General features: G+C 44.2%; 2 protein-coding genes across 12 annotated transcripts in view; one reads left to right on the forward strand and one right to left on the reverse strand.

Annotated features, from left to right (window-relative positions):
* CTNNA2 (catenin alpha 2) overlaps window positions 1-20,349 on the reverse strand; it is a 1,089,251-nt gene that overhangs the window by 318,711 nt on the left and 750,191 nt on the right. The gene's annotated exons all lie outside the window — the stretch shown is intronic.
* Window positions 8,245-11,164, forward strand: LRRTM1 (leucine rich repeat transmembrane neuronal 1). 3 transcript variants are annotated; one of them, XM_070573727.1, is made up of 2 exons: window positions 8,245-8,893; window positions 9,166-11,164. In XM_070573727.1, the coding sequence occupies exon 2, from the start codon at window positions 9,225-9,227 to the stop codon at window positions 10,791-10,793; it is 1,569 nt and encodes a 522-aa protein (XP_070429828.1). In that variant the 5' UTR covers window positions 8,245-8,893; window positions 9,166-9,224; the 3' UTR covers window positions 10,794-11,164. The 3 variants fall into 3 exon arrangements, with proteins under 3 accessions (XP_070429828.1, XP_070429831.1, XP_070429830.1); XM_070573730.1 differs by having other exon boundaries at window positions 8,299-8,897; XM_070573729.1 differs by having other exon boundaries at window positions 8,313-9,049.

The following is a 20,349-nucleotide window of genomic DNA, read 5'->3' on the forward strand; positions in this document are numbered from 1 at the left end:
CACGTCTTACTCTTCCTTGCCTTCCATCTACCTTAGACAAGCCCACTCTATTGAAATCATCTTAAATTATTTCTTGGAAAAAGTATCATTTGAAAGATTATCAATCCCACTACAAACTCTTACTGTACCTGGCCTTCCCTGTCCATCTCTAATTTTAACATAGGCAGTCCCACACAATATCTCATTTGGGCAGATGTGGTAGCCTCCAAATCGCTCTTCTTGCCTCCAGTATCCTTCTCTCTGCTGTTCATCTTCAGGACCATCATCAGAACTATATTCCTTGTGCCCACATTTTGGAAATCATAATCCAGGTTGAAAGTCTTCCCAATGTGTTTCTAAGCTAATACTCTGGTTTCATCTCTCCTCACTCCTTTCTCTCTCATACCTGTGCTCCAGACACTCTAAACATCTCAGGAACCCCTGTAGTTTTTTCAGACTTTGCCTACTGACTGGAGTGGTCTCCGCCATCCATCCATCTGGTCAACTCCTCCTCCTTTTCTCCCAGCTTCTCTGACTGGCCTTGCTCAGTTAGCTAGAGAAATCTCTCCAACCACAGCTCTTGTTTACATCTCCGCCATAGCGTGAATCATAGTGCTTTGTTACCCATTATGCCCACTCCAGATCTGAGAAAACAAAAGGCAGGGACCACATTATATCTAACTCTGTATCTCAGAAACTAAACCTCCATTTGACTTAAACTAACAAAAATAAGCAAGAACAGCCACAGACCTTTATGTTAAATAATTAAAAGGCATTCTCAAAGCACTTGTGAGAGATTAAGAAGTGGTCCCAGAGAATGGGAGATAATTTGAATTAAAAGATAAATGCATCCAATTGGGCAGGTCAATTTACCACAGAAGGCTCACTGCTTACATATGATGGAGAATTTCCTACATAAAATAGATCTGTAAAAGATGGCCATATATAAATGGCATTAATCCATGTGACTTCAACTCCAAAAGGTTGGACCTTCCTAGGTTACTATTTTTTTCCTATATGTCAACGTAATACAGAGGCTTTTTATATTTAGCTCAGATTCCCTAGGCTATTGATTAAGCAGGAATTCAAACCAGTTAATAAGCTCAATTCACCACGAATGTCTGAGCCCAGAACTATGCCAGATTGCAATAAGAAGAGAGTGGACATGTTTACTAGTGCTGTGTGGCGATTCCTATGTTCTTTAAATATGGTCTCTTATGTCTGATCTTCTTCCATACCTTTAGAGGTAGATATTAGCAGGTCCAAAGATCAGGAAAATAACAAGTCTGTCTTTAGGGAGTTTCATTTTACCTGTATGGACAAAATTAGCAACATCTGGAAAATTCTATAAAACAAGATAATTAAATGTCAAGATGTATCAGAGACAAAACTTACTACAGCATTAAATTGGTTCCATTATTTGTGGCTAGGATGAGGAGGTGAGACCTGCTAATGCCAAGCAGAAGAACTGTAGTTGTCCAGCTCTCCTCATAAATTCTTGGGACCTGACGGAAAAACAGATTCTTGCACTAGCGTCCTGCTATAGTGCTTGAAACCAAAACCTTAGAATCATTCCTTGGTATAGTGTGAGCCAAGTTAAAGTCAAATGTACCTGTGGACTGCAGTTAAATAAATGGTTCCAAAGCTGTTCTGGCACACTGGTTTGGTATTAATAGGTGTCCCAAATAAGTGGGTGAAACCATGAAAAACAAGATTCCTTGTGATTGAGATAAATAATGTACTGTGAATCTCAAAGAATATAGCAGAGTCTGGTGCATTTCACAAATATATTTAAACATTCTTACCCCCACAGAGCATTATAAGCAACACCGCATTAAACTACTTTCAGACATCAACACCTTTGTGAAAATAATTTGGCTGGCCAGCCTCTTAATAAGATGTGTGAATTCCATTCTCATGCACTCCCAGAAGCAACACTGAAGACCCCCAAGCCCAACCCTCCAACTGAAGTGGGAATCTTCTACAGGAAGTAGTGAGGAAATGAGACTAGGAAGGAAGGAAGGATGGTTTCAAGGCATCAAGAACAGATTCAGGCAGGGTTCTCAGTTAGTGCCCCAGCCAGATGAAGGAGAGGAGATCAAAAGACGTTTCTATTTGTGGGATGGCGGAGTTTCTCAAGGAGAAGAGAAAGCAGCAAAAGAGCTATTGGGGGTGAAACGTGCAACCTTTCAGGAGGGCAATCTGGCATTATGTATTGAAAGTATCTAAAAGTCCCCACCCTTTGAACACCAATTCCACTTCGAGAATTAAAATTTAAGGACACAGGTACCCAAACGTACCAAGGTATATGTCCTAGTCTGTTCAAGCTGCTATAATAAACGACCATAGCCTGGGTGGCTTAAACAACAAACATTTATTTTTCACAGTTCTAGAAGCACGGAAGTCTAAAATCAAGGTGCCTGCAGATTCAGTATGTGGTAAAGCCTGCTTCCTAGTTCATAGATAGCCTCCTTCTCACTGTCTGCCATCCCATGGCAGAAGGAACCAGAGAGCTCTCTAGAGTCTCATTATACGGACACTAATCTCATTCGTGAGAGCTCCACTCTCATGACCTAATAACCTCCCCCAGGCTCCACATTCCAATACCATCACAATGGGGATTAGGATTCAACATAGGAATTTTGGGAGGACACAAACATTCAGTCTATAGGAGTATATGAGGATGTTCATCATGGCCATTTTATGGTGGCTAAAAAACAGAAACAAACTAATTGGTAAACAAGAGAAGACACATAAAATAAATAAAATAGAATGGTTTGCAGCCATTGAAGATGATCCTATCAGTTTGTATTCTTCACATGGGAAAATATCAACAATGAAAAAAATAGTTACAAAGTACTATGTATAATGTCACCAGATTTTAAGAAAATATATGTGAAATATACAAATCCCAAAGGAATATGTACCCCAAACTTAGGGGTTTATCTCTGGATCGCTGAATTTTAGGTGACAATCTTCATTTAAAATTTTTTTTCTTGTTATCTTTCATTTTGTTGCAATAAAAAGGTAAAACTTAAATGTCCATGAAGAAAACTCACAGATTGGCAGTGATTAAAAAAAACTGAGGAGTTATGTAAGCCTGAAGATGCCTAAAGCTAGTACATACAAGGGCTCTACACTTCCTGATGTACCGATGATAAAATCAAATTTTATTAAGAGCCCTACTAAGTGCTAGGCTCTGTGATAAGTATACACTTTGTGTTCTATGTGTTTGAACTCCAACAGGAGAGTGAAGAAGATACAGAAAGTGGGAGGGGTTTGTCCAAATTTCTACCACCAATTGTGGGCAATCACTTAACATTTCCGGCCCTTCAATTCCTCAATGACAAAACTAGGGAATCAGTGAAGCTTGAGTTCCTTTTTCAGGTTAGAATTTGTGAGTGCTATAATAGAATGCTTCTCAAAATTTGATGTTAACCTGGGACTAATGGTAAAATGCAGACTTGATTCAGTGGGTTTAGGGAGCCGCCTAAGAGTCTGCATTTCTAACATGCTCCGTGGCTGATAGTCCCAGGCTTACACTTTTGACTTGCAAGACTCTACCTACATGATCTCATTGAATTTCCCCAAGAATCCCTTAAGAAAGCCATCCTTAGCCCTATTTCACTCATAATGGAGTGACCTATCTAGGATCAAACTGATAGAAAATGGCAAAGCAGAGACCCCAATTGAGATCTTTTTACTCCTAGTCACCAAGATATTTAACACCCCATTCAGTTCTAAAATGTTATAATTAGAAATTACTGCCACACTCATAAAAAGTGAACAAGACCAGGAAGAGGACTGGTAAAGGTAAGCTTCTAATGGAATTCAGAAGAATGAGAGATCACTTCACATGAGGACCAGTTAAGAAGTCATAAAAGAAATTTGACATCAACTTTGAAGGATAGCTAGAATGAAGGTAAGCAAAGATGGAAAATACATATGCAGCCGTAAGGTTAATAGGGCGTGATCAGAGCATATGGCAATGCAGAGAAAACTTGTAGAGAGGGGCCCAGGATAACAAGACAGGCTTCATGGACTGAATCAGATATTTATTACAAGAGCCAAAGAAAGACAACTCAAAGGTTGAGCCTTAGACACTAGAAGAATACAGTCAACTAAATTTTCAGTACAGCATTGGAAACCCCTTACCAACTTCCTTCTCCTCAACATAGAGATTCCATTTGTCCCTGTCTACCTTCCTCTTCCCCCCTAGCACCAGGGAATTAGTCTACTCATCATGATAGAAGCATGCCAGTTTCCATACTTGTACTTACACTTTCACAATGATCACCCCTCCTGTCAGCTCACCTACATCTTGAGTCCGTAAACTACTTCATCAACTTTGCGTCCTTCAAGGAGGCTTTTTAGCTTTGGTTCCATTTGACCTGTCTGCTCTCTTGTTTGTACATTCTGGAGACATTTACTCTCAAGTACTGGGCAATACATAAGTATTCTCAGCAAAATCTCTCAGTATCTGCTTCTCTTTCCCACCTACAGTTCCTGGAGGAAAGCACTAAGTCATTGCATTTCTTTGCTTTACTCCCATTACTCACATCATGCATGGGGTATGCTAGGTACATCCTTAGTGCTATCAACATTACTGTCTTGTTTTAAGAAAAAGATAAAGTATGATAAGAAAAATCACCTCTCCTTTGTAATTTGTTTCTCCTAAGTAGATCTCCTGAGAGAAGCCCTAGGACCCCCACCCTCCGGCCCCACATGCATCTCCAGAGGCACTCTGTAAAATGCCAGCTATATGCTGTGTGCCCACAGAAACAACAGAGTTAATTTTCTCCTTTTGCAACCGTGACTCCCACTCTCCTCCCCTTCCTCTAAATGTTTCCTTTTAAAGAAAAGTCATGGTCACTGCTACCAAAAATTAAAGACAACAGCATAAAGCTGAAGGTCCAGGCTGGTGCGAGCGATGACAGAACATTAAAATCACCACTTGAATTTCTCTTTCCTTGAACACTGCCAGAGACTGCTAATGGAAAGTCAATGCCCAGAAATGCATGCTCATTTCAGACTTTTTTCACTTGTGCCTCTTGGTTCACAAACTGTTTTCACTAAAACAAATAAATTGGAGGCGGCCTTCAGTTGAGATGGGAGAGGTATGACATATCCAAAAGACGCTGTACGTGACCACCCCCCCCCCCCCACAACATGAAGTACCAAGAAAAAGCAGGAGGGTTTATTATGCAAAGGTTAATTTACAAGGTTTAGAAGAGGAGGAATTAATCACCTCTCCCTCCTCCAAGCTATACTTCTGGCCTCTCCAGCTGCACCAAGCGTGTTCTTCTACCTCCTCTCAGTGCCAGATTGTGTTTTGCAATCAGATTCACATTTCATGTAACCCAGAGTTCCTTCCCATTTGCTGAATCCACATTTTCAAGATTCTTATCCCTTCGTACCCCCAGTTCCCATTCGCATGTTGGCCTGATGGCTTGGGGTGGTTTTCTTGATGCCCAACTACAATGGTGGTTCAAGCTCCTTGCCCACGTAAACATGGAAAACGTTAAGGGTATTTTCAAAGTGTGTAAAACATCCCTCATCAGCATCCAACACTGAAGGAGAGATGTTTGCTGACGGAAACCCATGGTGAGCTCAGAAAGAGAGACTCATCAAGTGCACATAAGTAGCCACATTATAACCCAGTGAATCAGAAGTTCCTACAAGACAGGGAAAGAGATATGAAAGATCAAACACGAGGAAAGAGAGAACTTCAAGTGAGTTCTTTCCCTTTTTTACTTTTTAGTGTGTTGGACCCTGAGAAGCATGAAATTAAAACTCCTGAAAAACAGCCATACAAACTTGCTGTGGTGACTCAAAAGTTGTCGTTTCTCCACTCAACTTCACTGAAACACTTGATTCATGTTGTTCTTATTTAACCTAATTTGCATTGATTTAATCAGTGCTGGTATGCTTTAAATACATAATAAATTGGGATTCTGCAACTTAGATGACTTAGAATAGCTAAATTTCAATAAAGCTCATTTCAATCTGTTAATGTATACACTTCTGCCAAGGGGTTTAAAATCGTAGAAAAGATGCAAACTTGCCACATTAGAGGTGGGAAAAGTTTAAAGATACCATCCAGACGAAATGATTTGCAGGATAATAACGTGACAAGCAAAACATGTATCTATATCTATATCTATATATATCCTAATTACAGCCTAGATGCATCTTCTAAGTTCTGAGTAGCGTACTTAGAAGAAAACTCACATATAAATGCAGTGGATTTAATTTTATTCCCTTTTCTTCTTGCCAACACTCAACTCTTTTCTGCCTCTCCGTACCAGCTCTACAAATCAAGTGACATCCAAAGTGGGACCTCTTCTTGCCCATTTGGCAGCCTCCATCGCCACTTTGCCAAGCTCCTGCATTAGGAGGATTTTCTTCCTAGCAGCCATGGGGATTGGGTGGCTTGTAGGCACAGCACTTGCTGAATGGTTGGCCAGTGTTTACCTGAGCCTGTGCTCCCCCTCCCCCAACTCTTTAGAGTTTATGGCTCAATCAGCTAGCCTGCTGTCAGGAGTAATTGCCTTGGCAAGAGGTGAAAACACTTAATGGTGAAATTGTTTGTCTGTTAAAGTGTTCTTCCGCAGCACCTTGGAGGTGCCAGGACGAAACCTGTAGGTGCCCAGTCCAGAGGTAGGTAGGAGGCAAGAGTGACAAACAGGCAACTATCAAGAATGGCAAAGGAAGGACACCACTTTGAGGTGGGACAGCAAAAGACCCATCTGTCCCTGTAAGAAGCTATGAGATCTTGGATAATTGCCTGAGGTCTCTGTGCCTCTGTTTCATCATGTGCAAAATTAAGGGGGTTGATACTCTAATGTCTCTTCTAGCTCCTAAGACAGCATGTGATGTCTAGGACATTCCAGATTAGTTTTCCTTTCAATTAAATGATGCATCTCTGAGATAAATGACCGGGGCAGAGCTCAGATGAATACAAAATGGAATGATTCATGCCCTGGTTCATAGGACTTTTCCTGAAAAGTACCACTAGTCTTTGGGGACTGTGATTCCACTGGTTGGTGTCTTCAGCTTTGATGCTAAGGACAAACCCAGTTACTTGTCTGAAGTTGATCCAACCTGGGAACTTTGGTAATCCATCTCATTCTTATCACAATGAGTACCACAACAGACAATGTTCACTTATTTTCAGTTCCTGAGAGGCAGAAATGAAGAGAATTCAAAGAAAGGAGCTGGAGATTCACATTTCACTCTCCCTACCACCAACTTGGGCATCTTTGTCAAGAACGTAGCCTTGCCCACACTCACTTCCAGCAGGGTTTCTCTGCCATCTTTGAGGGGGGTTTTTTGTGCTTTTTTCTACAGATGACCAACAGGTGCCGTATAATAGCAATACAGACCCTCTCCAGACCAACTGGAATAAGAGAGAGCAAGCTCTTTGTAAGTGCCCCATCTATAAATGATTGTGAATAGAAATAATCAGGCAAGACTTCTCTTTAAACTTAGAAGACACAAATTACTAACAGTCTCAAAGCTTAATTAGGGGTATGGAGGGGGTGGGCTTCGTTATGGTTTAAACTACCTCTTCTCTGTTCATTCTCTAGCACGTTCTCCTGGAGTGGGGTGTACTGCGGAGCACAGTAATCACCGTGAGCAGAACGTCAGGGTCAGCCTCCTGGTGTCATACAGCAGAATCTTTCCTTAATCCACTGGAGACCCCATAGACATCAATGGAGACTGGTGAAACCCCAGCGGGATCTCAGGAAAGACTCTCCGTACACAGACATACGTTTCTGCCACACTGGGTCTCATACCACTGGGACTAGGATGGCTTCCCAAACCTGCTGGGTTTGAAAAGCATTTCCCCATCCACCACCAAAAACGGCTGGCTGACTGCAGAATTCCAGTGCCCGCAAGGAAAAAAAAATCTTAGCCAAGCCCCCACAATCATTGCTTTCTTCTATCTTCTCTCAAGTTGCTTTTCTAAGGCAAAGGACCAAATGTTGATTTCTCTACAGATTCCTACGTCTCTCTCACACGTAGGCAGCTTTAAAGAGGAAAGGGGGAACATTCCCCAAAGGGGAAGGGGGAGAGAACAGAATCTCTCAGTTTCCCACTTGGAAATATCTGGTCTTTGATGATGCTACCCCAAGCCTCCATCCCCTCTCCCCTTTTTTTTGAAATATGGACAAAAAAGCTATAAGTGTTTTACATTTCATCAAAGAATATATATTACTTTAGTGATTCGGTAAAATGTTGGTTTTATGCCCACCCCTTTTCAATCTGCCCATGTCTGAGGTGCTCCGGCAAGACGCACAATCGTGAGCAGCTTACGACACTCAGTGAGCAGTAGGTGCCTGTGCAAGCTCGCACCGCACACTGCCTGGCGGAGGGAAGGAGCCCGGGCGCCGCTCCCCGCTCCCCGCGCCGCCGCCCGCGCCGCCCGCCGCCCGCACCTCCCCGCCGCCCGCAAAGCATGAGCGAGCCCGCTCTCCGCAGCCGCCCCGGGCGCGAATGGCAGGCGGTCTCCGCGGAGTGAAAGGTGGCGCCGGTCTGTGGTCCTTTCCAATGACGGACATTAACCAGACTGTCAAATCCTGGGGAGTCGCGAGCCCCGAGTTTGGAGTTTTTTTCCCCACAACGTCACAGTCCGAACTGCAGAGGAAAAGGACAGCGGCAGGAAGGCGAAGCCCGGGCGCCGGCACGTAGTTGGGAAACTTGCGGGTCCTAGAAGTCGCCTCCCCGCCTCGCCGGCCGCCCTTGCAGCCCCGAGCCGAGCAGCAAAGTGAGACATTGTGCGCCTGCCAGATCCGCCGGCCGCAGACCGGGGCTGCCTCGGAAACACAGAGGGGTCTTCTCTCGCCCTGCATATAATTAGCCTGCACACAAAGGGAGCAGCTGAATGGAGGTTGTCACTCTCTGGAAAAGGGTGGGTAAGACACTTTTTAATTAAATTCTTTCCCGAAGATTTTTTTTTTCCTCCCTTTTCTTTGCTGCAGCATCTAACATGGACCAAATCACCATCTCTTTGATCTTTCCGTGGCTGTGAACTTTCTATGCTGCCCAGCTTTCTGCATGCTTAGAGGTGAACGTGTGGCTTTGGGGAGGGGGGGTCCTTCTTTATTTCAATATATTTATTTGATTTTTGCCCTTTTCTCCCCCTCCCCCGCTCCCCCTCCCTCGGAATAAAATATGATGTAGATTTCTGACCGAGCGCTTCCAATGGACATTCTCCAGCCTCTCTGGAAAGATTCTCGCTAATGGATTTCCTGCTGCTCGGTCTCTGTCTATACTGGCTGCTGAGGAGGCCCTCGGGGGTGGTCTTGTGTCTGCTGGGGGCCTGCTTTCAGATGCTGCCCGCCGCCCCCAGCGGGTGCCCGCAGCTGTGCCGGTGCGAGGGGCGGCTGCTGTACTGCGAGGCGCTCAACCTCACCGAGACGCCCCACAACCTGTCCGGCCTGCTGGGCTTGTCCCTGCGCTACAACAGCCTCTCGGAGCTGCGCGCCGGCCAGTTCACGGGGTTAATGCAGCTCACGTGGCTCTATCTGGATCACAATCACATCTGCTCGGTGCAGGGGGACGCCTTTCAGAAACTGCGCCGAGTTAAGGAACTCACACTGAGTTCCAACGAGATCACCCAACTGGCCAATACCACCTTCCGGCCCATGCCCAACCTGCGCAGCGTGGACCTCTCGTACAACAAGCTGCAGGCGCTCGCGCCCGACCTCTTCCATGGGCTGCGGAAGCTCACCACGCTGCATATGCGGGCCAACGCCATCCAGTTCGTGCCGGTGCGCATCTTCCAGGACTGCCGCAGCCTCAAGTTTCTTGACATCGGATACAATCAGCTCAAGAGTCTGGCGCGCAACTCTTTCGCCGGCTTGTTCAAGCTCACTGAGCTGCACTTGGAGCACAACGACTTGGTCAAGGTGAATTTCGCCCACTTCCCGCGCCTCATCTCCTTGCACTCGCTCTGCCTGAGGAGGAACAAGGTGGCCATTGTGGTCAGCTCGCTGGACTGGGTTTGGAACCTGGAGAAAATGGACCTGTCGGGTAACGAGATCGAGTACATGGAGCCCCATGTGTTCGAGACCGTGCCGCACCTGCAGTCCCTGCAGCTGGACTCCAACCGCCTCACCTACATCGAGCCCCGGATCCTCAACTCTTGGAAGTCTCTGACGAGCATCACCCTGGCCGGGAACCTATGGGACTGCGGGCGCAATGTGTGCGCCCTGGCCTCGTGGCTCAGCAACTTCCAGGGGCGCTACGATGGCAACTTGCAGTGCGCCAGCCCCGAGTACGCGCAGGGCGAGGACGTCCTGGACGCCGTGTACGCCTTCCACCTGTGCGAGGATGGGGCCGAGCCCACCAGCGGCCACCTGCTGTCGGCCGTCACCAACCGCAGTGACCTGGGGCTCCCGGCCAGCTCGGCTACCACGCTCGCTGATGGCAGGGAGGGGGAGCTCGACGGCACGCCCGAGCCGGCTACTGTGGCTCTCCCAGGCGGCGAGCACGCCGAGAACGCTGTGCAGATCCACAAGGTGGTCACAGGCACCATGGCCCTCATCTTCTCCTTCCTCATCGTGGTCCTGGTGCTGTATGTCTCCTGGAAGTGTTTCCCAGCCAGCCTCAGGCAGCTCAGACAGTGCTTTGTCACGCAGCGCAGGAAGCAAAAGCAGAAACAGACCATGCATCAGATGGCTGCCATGTCTGCCCAGGAATACTATGTTGATTACAAACCGAACCACATTGAGGGAGCCCTGGTGATCATCAACGAGTATGGCTCATGTACCTGCCACCAGCAGCCCGCGAGGGAATGCGAGGTGTGATTGTCCCAGTGGTTTTCAACCCGTGCGCTACCAAATACGCCTGGGCAGCCGGGGCGGGCCGGCGAGTGCCAGGCTGGAGTCTCCTTGTCTGTGCTCTGATATGCTCCCTGACTGAAACTGTAGGGGATCTCTCCTAGAGACTTGACATTTTAGCTTTATTGTGTCTTAAAAACAAAAACGAAATAAAACACAACAAAAATCCCACCCCACCACCTTCAGGACAGTCTATCTTAAATTTCATATGAGATCTCCTTCCTCCCTTTGAAGATCTGTCCATATTCAGGAATCTGAGAGTGTAAAAAGGTACCATTGATTTTTTTTTTTTTGTAAACTAAAATGTTTAAAATAAAATAGCATTTACAGTTTTTACAGACTGGTGTAACCTAAATGAATTGTTACCTGTGTTAAAAGAGAAGTTACAGTCAAAATTTCCTTTCCTCTGTGCGTATCCGTGTGTGATGGGGGTTGGGGGGAGATGTCCAGTGGACAGAGGGAAAATCCAGAAATTCAGGAGCAAAGTAGTCAGACTCAATTTGAAATATTAAGAAGGATAGACAAAGCTTATCAGGTTGATTTATCCCACATGGGTAAGGACTGAAAAAAAGGAAGACCCTTTATATTATTTTTAGGGGGGTGCCGTGCAATCTAACCACTTTAAAGCAAGTGAAAGGTGGACTGAGGACTGAGCATCAGTGCTGAGCCTTTAAGGCAGAGATCGTTGCTAATGGCTTTTAAAAGGCAGTGCCAGACAGTCTGTCCTACAACAAGAAACATTTTTTGCACTTAATGTAACAATCTTTCAAATCAATTCAAAATCTCACCCCCAAATGCCACTTGTTCTTAATTCTCCTAAGCCTTTGATTCAGCAGGCTTCCTAGCATTTGTGCCCTTTTCCATACTCTCCTGCCTTCTGTAGTCTGATTGAGGGGAATAGGTGGAACCCAAATGCTCAGTGATGAAAGCTGTGCCTCTGGAGTACATTGCTAAGACTGCAGCAGACTCAGGCTCTGAGCAGCGACGGCACACTCCTAGTTACTATGGGAAACAGTGAGAAAATCTCACCTCAGGATGAATGCCTACTGGGTAATGACTTGTAGTGGGAGACGTTAGTGTTAGTGGCAGACGTGATGCAGAAGCAATGAAAGGGGCAGGGTGGGGTGGGGTGGGGTTGGGGAAGATCATCATTTGATCCTGTGTTCGAATATTACTGAGATGGGAATAATTTGTTAGCCCAGGATAGAAAAGCTGCCTCTTCTCAGATTGCCCTTTTCTGTAATACTTGCTCTCCCTGTGTCGTTTAACTTTCTTCTGTGTTGGGATTCATGACTGCCCCTTCCCACCTTTCATAGGTTTCCAGGTCCATCACTGAGATTTAACTTGTTTATTAAACTAAATTAAAGAGTAGTAGCAGTTGGAGTGTGTGGGAAGGGACAGGGGTAGGAGTATGTGTGTTGGATGGGAGGGGTCTTTCACTAGCTAACAATTTAAGCAAATGCATGCCTGAAATAAACTGTCTTGGATGGCAGATGGTGAACACCGAACTAATGTTGTCCATGTCCAGAAGTCTTTCTCAAACTCAGGTGCTCACCCCTCTGAATGCTCCCACAGTCTGGCATCTTTCTTTTTTCTTCCTCTTTTTTAAGAGAGAAGTCCAAATAGCGGGAAGACGGTTGGGGAAAAGACATACATAAGCATCTCCTCAAATGCAAATGCTTCCAGCCACCTACCTAAAAAAGGCAAAATCAGCTGTTTGAAGTGCAGAATGGCATCAGCAGGAGGTTTACTTAAGATGAGGATTGGTAGTAGATTTCTCTTCTACCTACGGAGAAACCAATATGCCTAAAAATACTGCTTCTAAGAGGCTCTTTCCAGAGAAATAGTTTGCAAATGTCTCTAAGATGTTAAGCTTTGGAAGAGAGTTTCTTTCTCACACACACACACACACCACACACACACCCCAGCTCATTCTTCCTGACCAGGAAACTTTATCCTGTTTTGTTTATAATGAAAACATGACATTATGACACACACCATGCACATACCCATTTAGACTGTTAATGTTCTAGAAGAGAGGTGCTTTGTTTGATGACTTTGAGGAGGGGGTTTTGGATATAGTCTAAGCATGATCATTTGGGGCTGCCGTTTTGAATAGTGTATCACTTGGAGGGCAGGGGTTCCAGGAACATCTATAATTAAACCCCACTAAAGAGACCTCCTCTAATAGACAATGCAGATTTTTGGAAAAAAAATCTCCGAATTGTGGCAATTGAGGGAAAGCTCCTGGGATTCCATTGATTTAATCTCCTCATAAGGAAGGCTACTGGAATCCAGTGCCAAAAGCTGCTCTGGGTGGTGTATTAACGGCTGTGTTGGTGTGTTTATAGGGAAGGCTTCCCAAAGCAATGCCTTTCTGGCAAACATCAGAACCACAGGTCCCCCCTATCTCCTAGAAATAGAGATGTTGGAAACTGTAAAATTCATCTATCCCCAAGACTCTTTTTCTTTTCTTTTTTTTTCCATGTGGTCATGAGAAAAAGCGAGAGAATGTGTGCTTTGTTTTATGCTGCTGCGCACCCCCCAATATTACTGAACACCACATATGTAGAAGATCTTAAGTCCCTGTAAATCTAATGAAAGATCCTTGTAAGAGGAATCTGCCAACTTGAGACATGGAGAGCAAATGATGGCTATAGAAAGCTGTGTTCTTACTTTGTGTGTGTGTGTGTCAGTGTCTCTCTGTGTTGTGTGTCTTTGTAGGCAAGCAAAAATGTTTTCTATACAAACAGAGGAATTTAGCTCCCATCATTCAGGCTCCTGCGCCTCTTGCTCTGGAGAATGGCCAGGGGAGGGAGAAGGCAAGAATAACGGAAATCTGTAGTTTTAACTAAGGTTTTGTGACACTTGAAATCTTTTCTTTCTCAAATTAATTAATCTTTAAGCTTCAAGAAACTTGCTCTGACCCCTGTAAGCAAGCTACTGAGCATTAAAAAGAGAATCTAATTTTTAAAGGTGTAGCATCTTTTTTTTGTTCTTCCCACAGAGGGTGCTAATCTCATCATCCTGTGCTATCTGAAAAGAACTGAAGGCCACAATTCACGTCTCTTCCTGGGCATTGTGATGGATTAACCCTCCCTTTGCAGTATCTTCCCAGATGATTAAAGTTCAGCCATGGTATAGAGGTTTTTAGAATATTTATCTAGAAGAAAAGTCTTTTCAAATAACAAATTATACTCTCACGCCAGTCTTAGCCCCCTGATTTTTTAAATTGTGCCAGAGAGAGTAGGTTAAATGCAACCCATCCTTTGATCTACACTCAGAGAAGAGGCAGCCCCCGATGCTCTGACTTAGTTGCGATGGTTGAGACCAGTGGTCCCACAACGCACCCCAGGCTCCCAAGACTGAAAAGTTGCCATCACATCCTTTTATTCCAGTAAAAGGAAACTTCCTTTTTTTTTTAATCTGTTTTTTCTAATCTCCCAAGCTCCTCAAAGTATAAGAGGGCCCTACCTTTCCTCCTTGCCTTCAGGAAGGCAGTCATTGGGGATGACTTAGCATCAACAACACATTTATGAGTATGTGTAAGAAATTAGAGGGCAAACACCACTTGCCATTCCTCTCAAGTTTCCTAAGCAACTGCACACAGATCACTGGAGGGTGTGGGGGGACGCCTGTGTTCCTGGGTTATATTAATCGACTTGTCAGCAAGTTTGGCACCTCTTCTATATGGCACAGCCATGTGGAAGGGGGCACTGGTGGATCACAGAGCCTGGTAAAATGAAAGGCATCAGATGCCCCTCTCACAGAGAACGTTATTGAAAGACCAGAATTTATATCTGTTTTGGAGAATGGGTATTATAATGTTTTAAGTTAAAAGAAGCATCAATTATTCATCTAGATGGGTGGTTATGTTGGTTGATTTGAGTTTGCCATTGATGGAATGTCAAATAACAAGGAATTAGCTGGAATATGACTATTAAACAGTCTCTTGAAATATATTTTGAGGGAAGTTTCAGTATACACACACACACACATATATTGCCATACATATATATATATACACACACATAACCACGCACACATATGATCACATTATGTAACTGCCCTCCAGCATTAATAACCCTCCTACTTTCTTCTTCTATGATCAAACTTTTACTCAGGAAAGGACCTGATAAAATCAGTCACAATTAAGGTGTAAAGGACTGAGGAGGCTGGCGGTATTTTCAGGCATTAGTTAATGAGTGGGTAGGTGCTCTGCTGGATAGGGGATCTTCTGGGCTCCACATGCCATAGGAGAGTGTACTCCTGCTACCTAGTGGTAAGAGCCAGCAAATGGCAGTGCCTTCTGAGAGTATGCTCCTAACTAATGAGTTCTATCTTAGGGTTAGGAAACATATTTCTCCATTAAAAAATGCTCTCCTCTGAATTTTTTCCAGGGATCCAGGAGGCAAATTCTTACTCCTGACTGGCTACCATCTCCTGGCCTTCCTCAACTGGACACAGTTTCTGAAGGTCTTTGGTTTTTCGCTCAGAGAGAAGGGCCTGGCTATTACATACATCAGGTTTAGTGAGAGATGTAAATGAGATTGAAGAAATAAAATTTACTGAGTATTTGGAATGAGAGCTTTTACCTGGATTTCAATATGTGAGAGAGGTACTAGGAACCTTATCTTTACATGAGGAATCTGAGGCTTAGAGAGGTTAAATACTTCATACAAAGTCACCCAGCTAGTAATTGGGAGCACTGGTATTTGGTGTGGTGGCCTTTTTACTACCCTGTGTCTTCTTTCCTTGAACGGTGTCCCCCTGCCCCTCACCCCCCAACTCCTCTACCTAGCAAAGAGCCTAGGACTAGCCTGGCCATAGGGTACAAGCTCACTATATTCCTGTTGCATGACATGGGCGCAATGCTTGAATCCAGGAATTTTCATCACGACTTTGTTCTGGCCTCTGGTAATTGGATAATGCAGGACTCTGCCAATAGAGGAGACCTCTCACAGGCTTCCAGGAGCAAATGTCCAGTTAATTATCCAGTCCAACCTCTAACCAGAGGATTCTGGACTCAGAGAGAGTAAGGTATGAGTATCCATAAATTATTGTCAGGGATTTATTCACATTTCTTTCTTGGTCATAAATAGGCTAGGTCTCTATGGCAGTGGTTCTGCCATATGAACAACTGGTAATGTCTGGAAACATTTTTGATTTGCATGCATGGAGTGAGGGATGCTACTGGCATCCAGTGGGTAAAGGTCATGGATCCTGCTAAACATCCTACAGTGCACAGGAAAGCCCCCTCACGTGGAATTATTTGTCCCCAAATGCCAAGAGTGCCAAGGTTGAGAAACTCTGCTCCATGGTATGAAGAAATGAGGCTGTCTAACCCAACATGCTGTGCTCCTGCTTTTCTTGGCACAGCCTTTGTAAGGAGGAGTTGGAGTTTGGTTCACCTAGATCTCTTCCCTTTTAATCTTCCTCTCTCTTGCAGAGAACTGGAAATCTAAATTAAAATCCCTCAGGTTGGTTGTTAATCAGCAAGAGGACCTGTGGTTAGCACATGTTTCTCGAAGAACATATGGCAAAATTTAAACTAACTGAGACAAAACTTGTCAGAACCCTCAATTGACCCACTTTTTCCTTAGCAATACCTCATTTAGGAAGCGGGAAAAAAATGAAGTTAACAGTGGAAATTTAATTAACGAGAAGGAAAATGAGAAACTTGATATTCCTTTCAGGAGCTCTTCTGAAGTCTGAACAAATTTAGCCTACCTGCCTGTGTTTTCTTCCCCAACTAAGGCTGGAATGTCTCTGAAGTGGGATTGTGCTTCCATTTAAAAAATTAATGGCTTATCTAGTGAGTAGGGTGGACATATTAATCAGGAAAATGATCTCAGACCTTAGAAATGGGATGGTCTAGAGATGCAGGCATCGAAAACGGAAGTGCATTTGGGGCCAGGCAGACAACAGAGATGAGTGAAGTTCATGGGCATACAACATTATGGGGGAACTGGAGGGTTCACTGAAAAAAAAAGGCAGTTCACATTTGAGTGGTCCTGGTTAATCACAACACTTCTGCAGGCCAGGTCAAGTGAGTGCTCTGGAAGAAACAGGGTCTAGAAGTTGGGAGACTCCCTTTAGACCTGGAGCTGTTATTGACATGCCTTGGGTTCATCCAGTAATTGTCTTGCTGCAGTGGGCCTCTGCCTCTTTGCCTTTAGGAGAATTTATCCAGGTATTCCCTAGGAATCCTTCCAGTCCTGGGCTTCTATTTTACCATTTTCCCCAACAATAATACATGAAACAAAAGTGGTTTTCAAGCTAGTGCCACTTAACCAGAAAATTAAAATTCCCCTGAACTTCTTTCCCCAGATATTGTGATTCATCAGGCTTGCCTGCGTATGAACAAGGAAAGGTAGATAAAAAATCAGAGAGATAACAGCTTCAGAGAGGAGGTGGGGATGCTGGACAACTGATGAGAAAGAGCAGACAAGTGTGGGTGGGAAAATAGGTTTTTAGAACGTGCAGGAAGAGTTGAAAGGGAATCCTAGAGAGGACATGCGCACTTATACTCATCCACGCATGAGGCCCGGAAGATAGGGATGTGCTATGAGCTGGGCCCAATAAAAAACTTGAAGAATGCCACCCGGGGGTGGGAGTCGGGGGGCAGGGAGGAAGTACAGAAAAACGTTTGTGCAGGACTCCTAAAACAACTTGCTGTATTGTAAGAGGCTACAATTAATATTAGGAGTGAGAGCCCTTTTGTAAAACGAGGAGAGAAGGGAGAGAAGGAAAGGGGGAGAGACTGGAAAAAACAAAAGGAAAGGTGGGAGGCAGAGGGTAAGAGAAGAAGAAAGAGAAAAAAAAGAAAAAGAGAGAGCAAGAGGGGAGGAGTTTCAAGATTTGTGCTTTACATTGCTCCAATAATCACCACAAGTTGCTGTGATACACCAACTTGGCCCCTTGACCCTTTTTCATCATATCTTTCCTTTTTCTGATCTACCAGGTTGGCTGTTTGCTTCTTCTCAATGTAATGTTGGAAAGCTATTTTTCCTCCTGCTTTGTGAGGAAAAATAATTCATTGTCGAGCTGCATCCTTCTTTCTCTTGCTCAGCTAGGAGAATGCTTGTCAACCCTGGCTGCACACTGGAAAGACTTAGGAACTTTAATGAATACTGATGCCTGGGTCCCTCCCCAAGAGATGCTGATTTAATTGGAGTGCGGCCTTAGTGAGGAGACTTTTTAAAGCTTCCCAGATGATTCCAAAGTTCTCTCAAGGTTGAGAAGCCCTGAGCTACAGGGTCACAAGAATCAGAGCACATGCAGCTCAGCAACCTACGAGATCCGCCAGTCTGAATGCAGCTCTTCCAAGAGACCTGGTGGGCTGGGGGCTGGGCTGGATAGGGTCAGTGCTCAGTGAGGAGCCCCCTGTTGACTCCATCTGGTGGGGCTGATATTCTGAGAAAGATGTGCAAGCACAGTTATGCCTGCAATTTGTTTCTGAGGATATATGGTTTATAATTATTTTATTTATTTTAATTCTCTCCACAATCTCTCAAGGCAGACACAAACTTGTCCCATTTTTGAGACAAGAAGACTTGGATTGGGAGAGGGTAAGTAGCTTGCCCAAGATCGATGCTACTGCCAGGCCAGGCACCCATAACTGCCTCTTCTAAATTCTGTGTGCCTCTCCCTCCACCTCTTCTCTTTCCTTCTCTGGTGGGTTGCGTCATTGTGAGGCAGAGTTGTCACTGCTCCAAATAATAAAGTCAGCAAGTCTTCTAGGAGGAGTCCCAGAGAACACATTGCACACATGCTCCTACGTCCTCTCCTTCTCCAACTGGAGTCTGGCAATGTCAAAGTTGGCACTACAGTCCCACCACTGACCTTTTGTGCCGCCACCACTACCCCATTCCTATCCAAGTAGATGTCAACTCTTTCCAAATACCCCAGCATCAAAATGTCCCCTTTCCACTCAGGCCCCTGCCATAAACTCCTTCTCCACCAACTTTTTAAAGAAAGTGAAAACAAAGTCCTAGTAGAAAATTGATGGATGGATGGTGATAATAATTCTCCTCAGAGATTTTTTAGCTTAAACAAGGATGTTTAGGGGAAATAACCTAAAGAAATTGCTCTAATGCGAGAATTTCAGCGACTGAAACAGCTGGGTGATGTATATTTGGACAGCAGATCCTTCCTTGTTCCCCTCAAATGAACCAACACAGGGTATTGCTCATGGATAAGACCAGATCCACCAACAGTTTATGGGGCTTAAAATAAAACCAGGATAAAGATTCACTCTTCCAACATATTTCCTCTCCTTAAACCAATGTCCTCTTTAAAAATCATGTATTATTAGGTGTTTGCCACCAGTGTATTTATCTTCAATTAAGAATTCTCAATATTGCCAACTATGTGTGGCAGGGACCTCATGTCAGAGAGAGTGTAGGCAGCAATGGATGGAAGTGAGAAGGTTCAGTCAGTTGCAAGCGAGAGCTGGATTAATCTGTCACAGAAAGGTCTTGAAAAGCCAAGTTACACATAATTCAGGGATTGCAATGCAACAGTCTGTCTTCAGCTGGCCAAGGCAATCCTGTCATTTGTCCCTCAGCTGCAGAACAACCACGCACTCTGTGATTTTGTTTCAGTCTGCTCCGTAGTGATTGCATTTGCAGTGAAATCTATATTTCCCTGCAACTGAGCCGGTGTGCGTGTTTTATTCTAAAAATAATGGTCCTTCCTGAAATTCATCCTCACTCCTTTGCTTGCTGTCCAGGTCATTTTTATCTGAGTTTCTCATATTGATCCTTTACTGCACATTATTTCAAAAATCATGAAAGTACAAAAAGACAAGAACAAACATACTGTAGGGAAAAAGAGGAGAAACCATGTTGTAACTGAGGTGCAACTAAAGGTAACGCATCACTCAGATTTTTTAGTTCTAACTATATGGGTCAATTCATTCAGTCAAGTAGCACAACATTTCTTGTTCAGGGATTAAATAAATATGTGTTGAAAGAACAGTAGAAAAATTTAACTTGAAGGTGAGGCATTAGCAAGAGGACTGTGCTAAGAGTCTAAGTCTACTAGGCTCTCCATGAATACACACAGAGGAGGCCTCTACTTCATCCTGATCCATTTATGAAAGGCAACCACCCTCCATTAGAGTGTTTATCATATATTGTACTTACTAGAGGTCTGGCAACCTGCTAAGTCCTTAACATTTTTTCCTTTAAACACGACAACAAGCCTTCATCCTTCCTTTCCCAGAGAACTATTAATATCCTTATTTTACAGATAGGTAAACTGAGGTTTAGAGAGGTTCAATGACTTGCCCAGGGTCATTTACCAAAGAAGGGAGAGTCAAGCAGTCACTCTGGAGATACAATGCTTGGGTTCAAATTCTAGCTGAGTCACTTTGGCAAGTTGCTTCACCCTTCTGATCCTGGGTTCCTTCATCTATAAAATGGAGACAGGGATGTTATAACAATTAAATAAATTATATGGAGAATTAAATGAGATATTCTTTGTAAAGTGCTTAGAAAAGTGCCTGGTACATGGTAAG

The sequence above is a fragment of the Equus przewalskii genome, chromosome 14 (genome assembly GCF_037783145.1).
Source record: "Equus przewalskii isolate Varuska chromosome 14, EquPr2, whole genome shotgun sequence".
Lineage (NCBI taxonomy): Eukaryota > Metazoa > Chordata > Mammalia > Perissodactyla > Equidae > Equus > Equus przewalskii.

What these genes read in the sequence shown, in the direction of transcription:
- LRRTM1 (XM_070573727.1), top strand. Translation starts at nt 9,225, where the DNA reads ATGGATTTCCTGCTGCTCGGTCTCTGTCTATACTGGCTGCTGAGGAGG.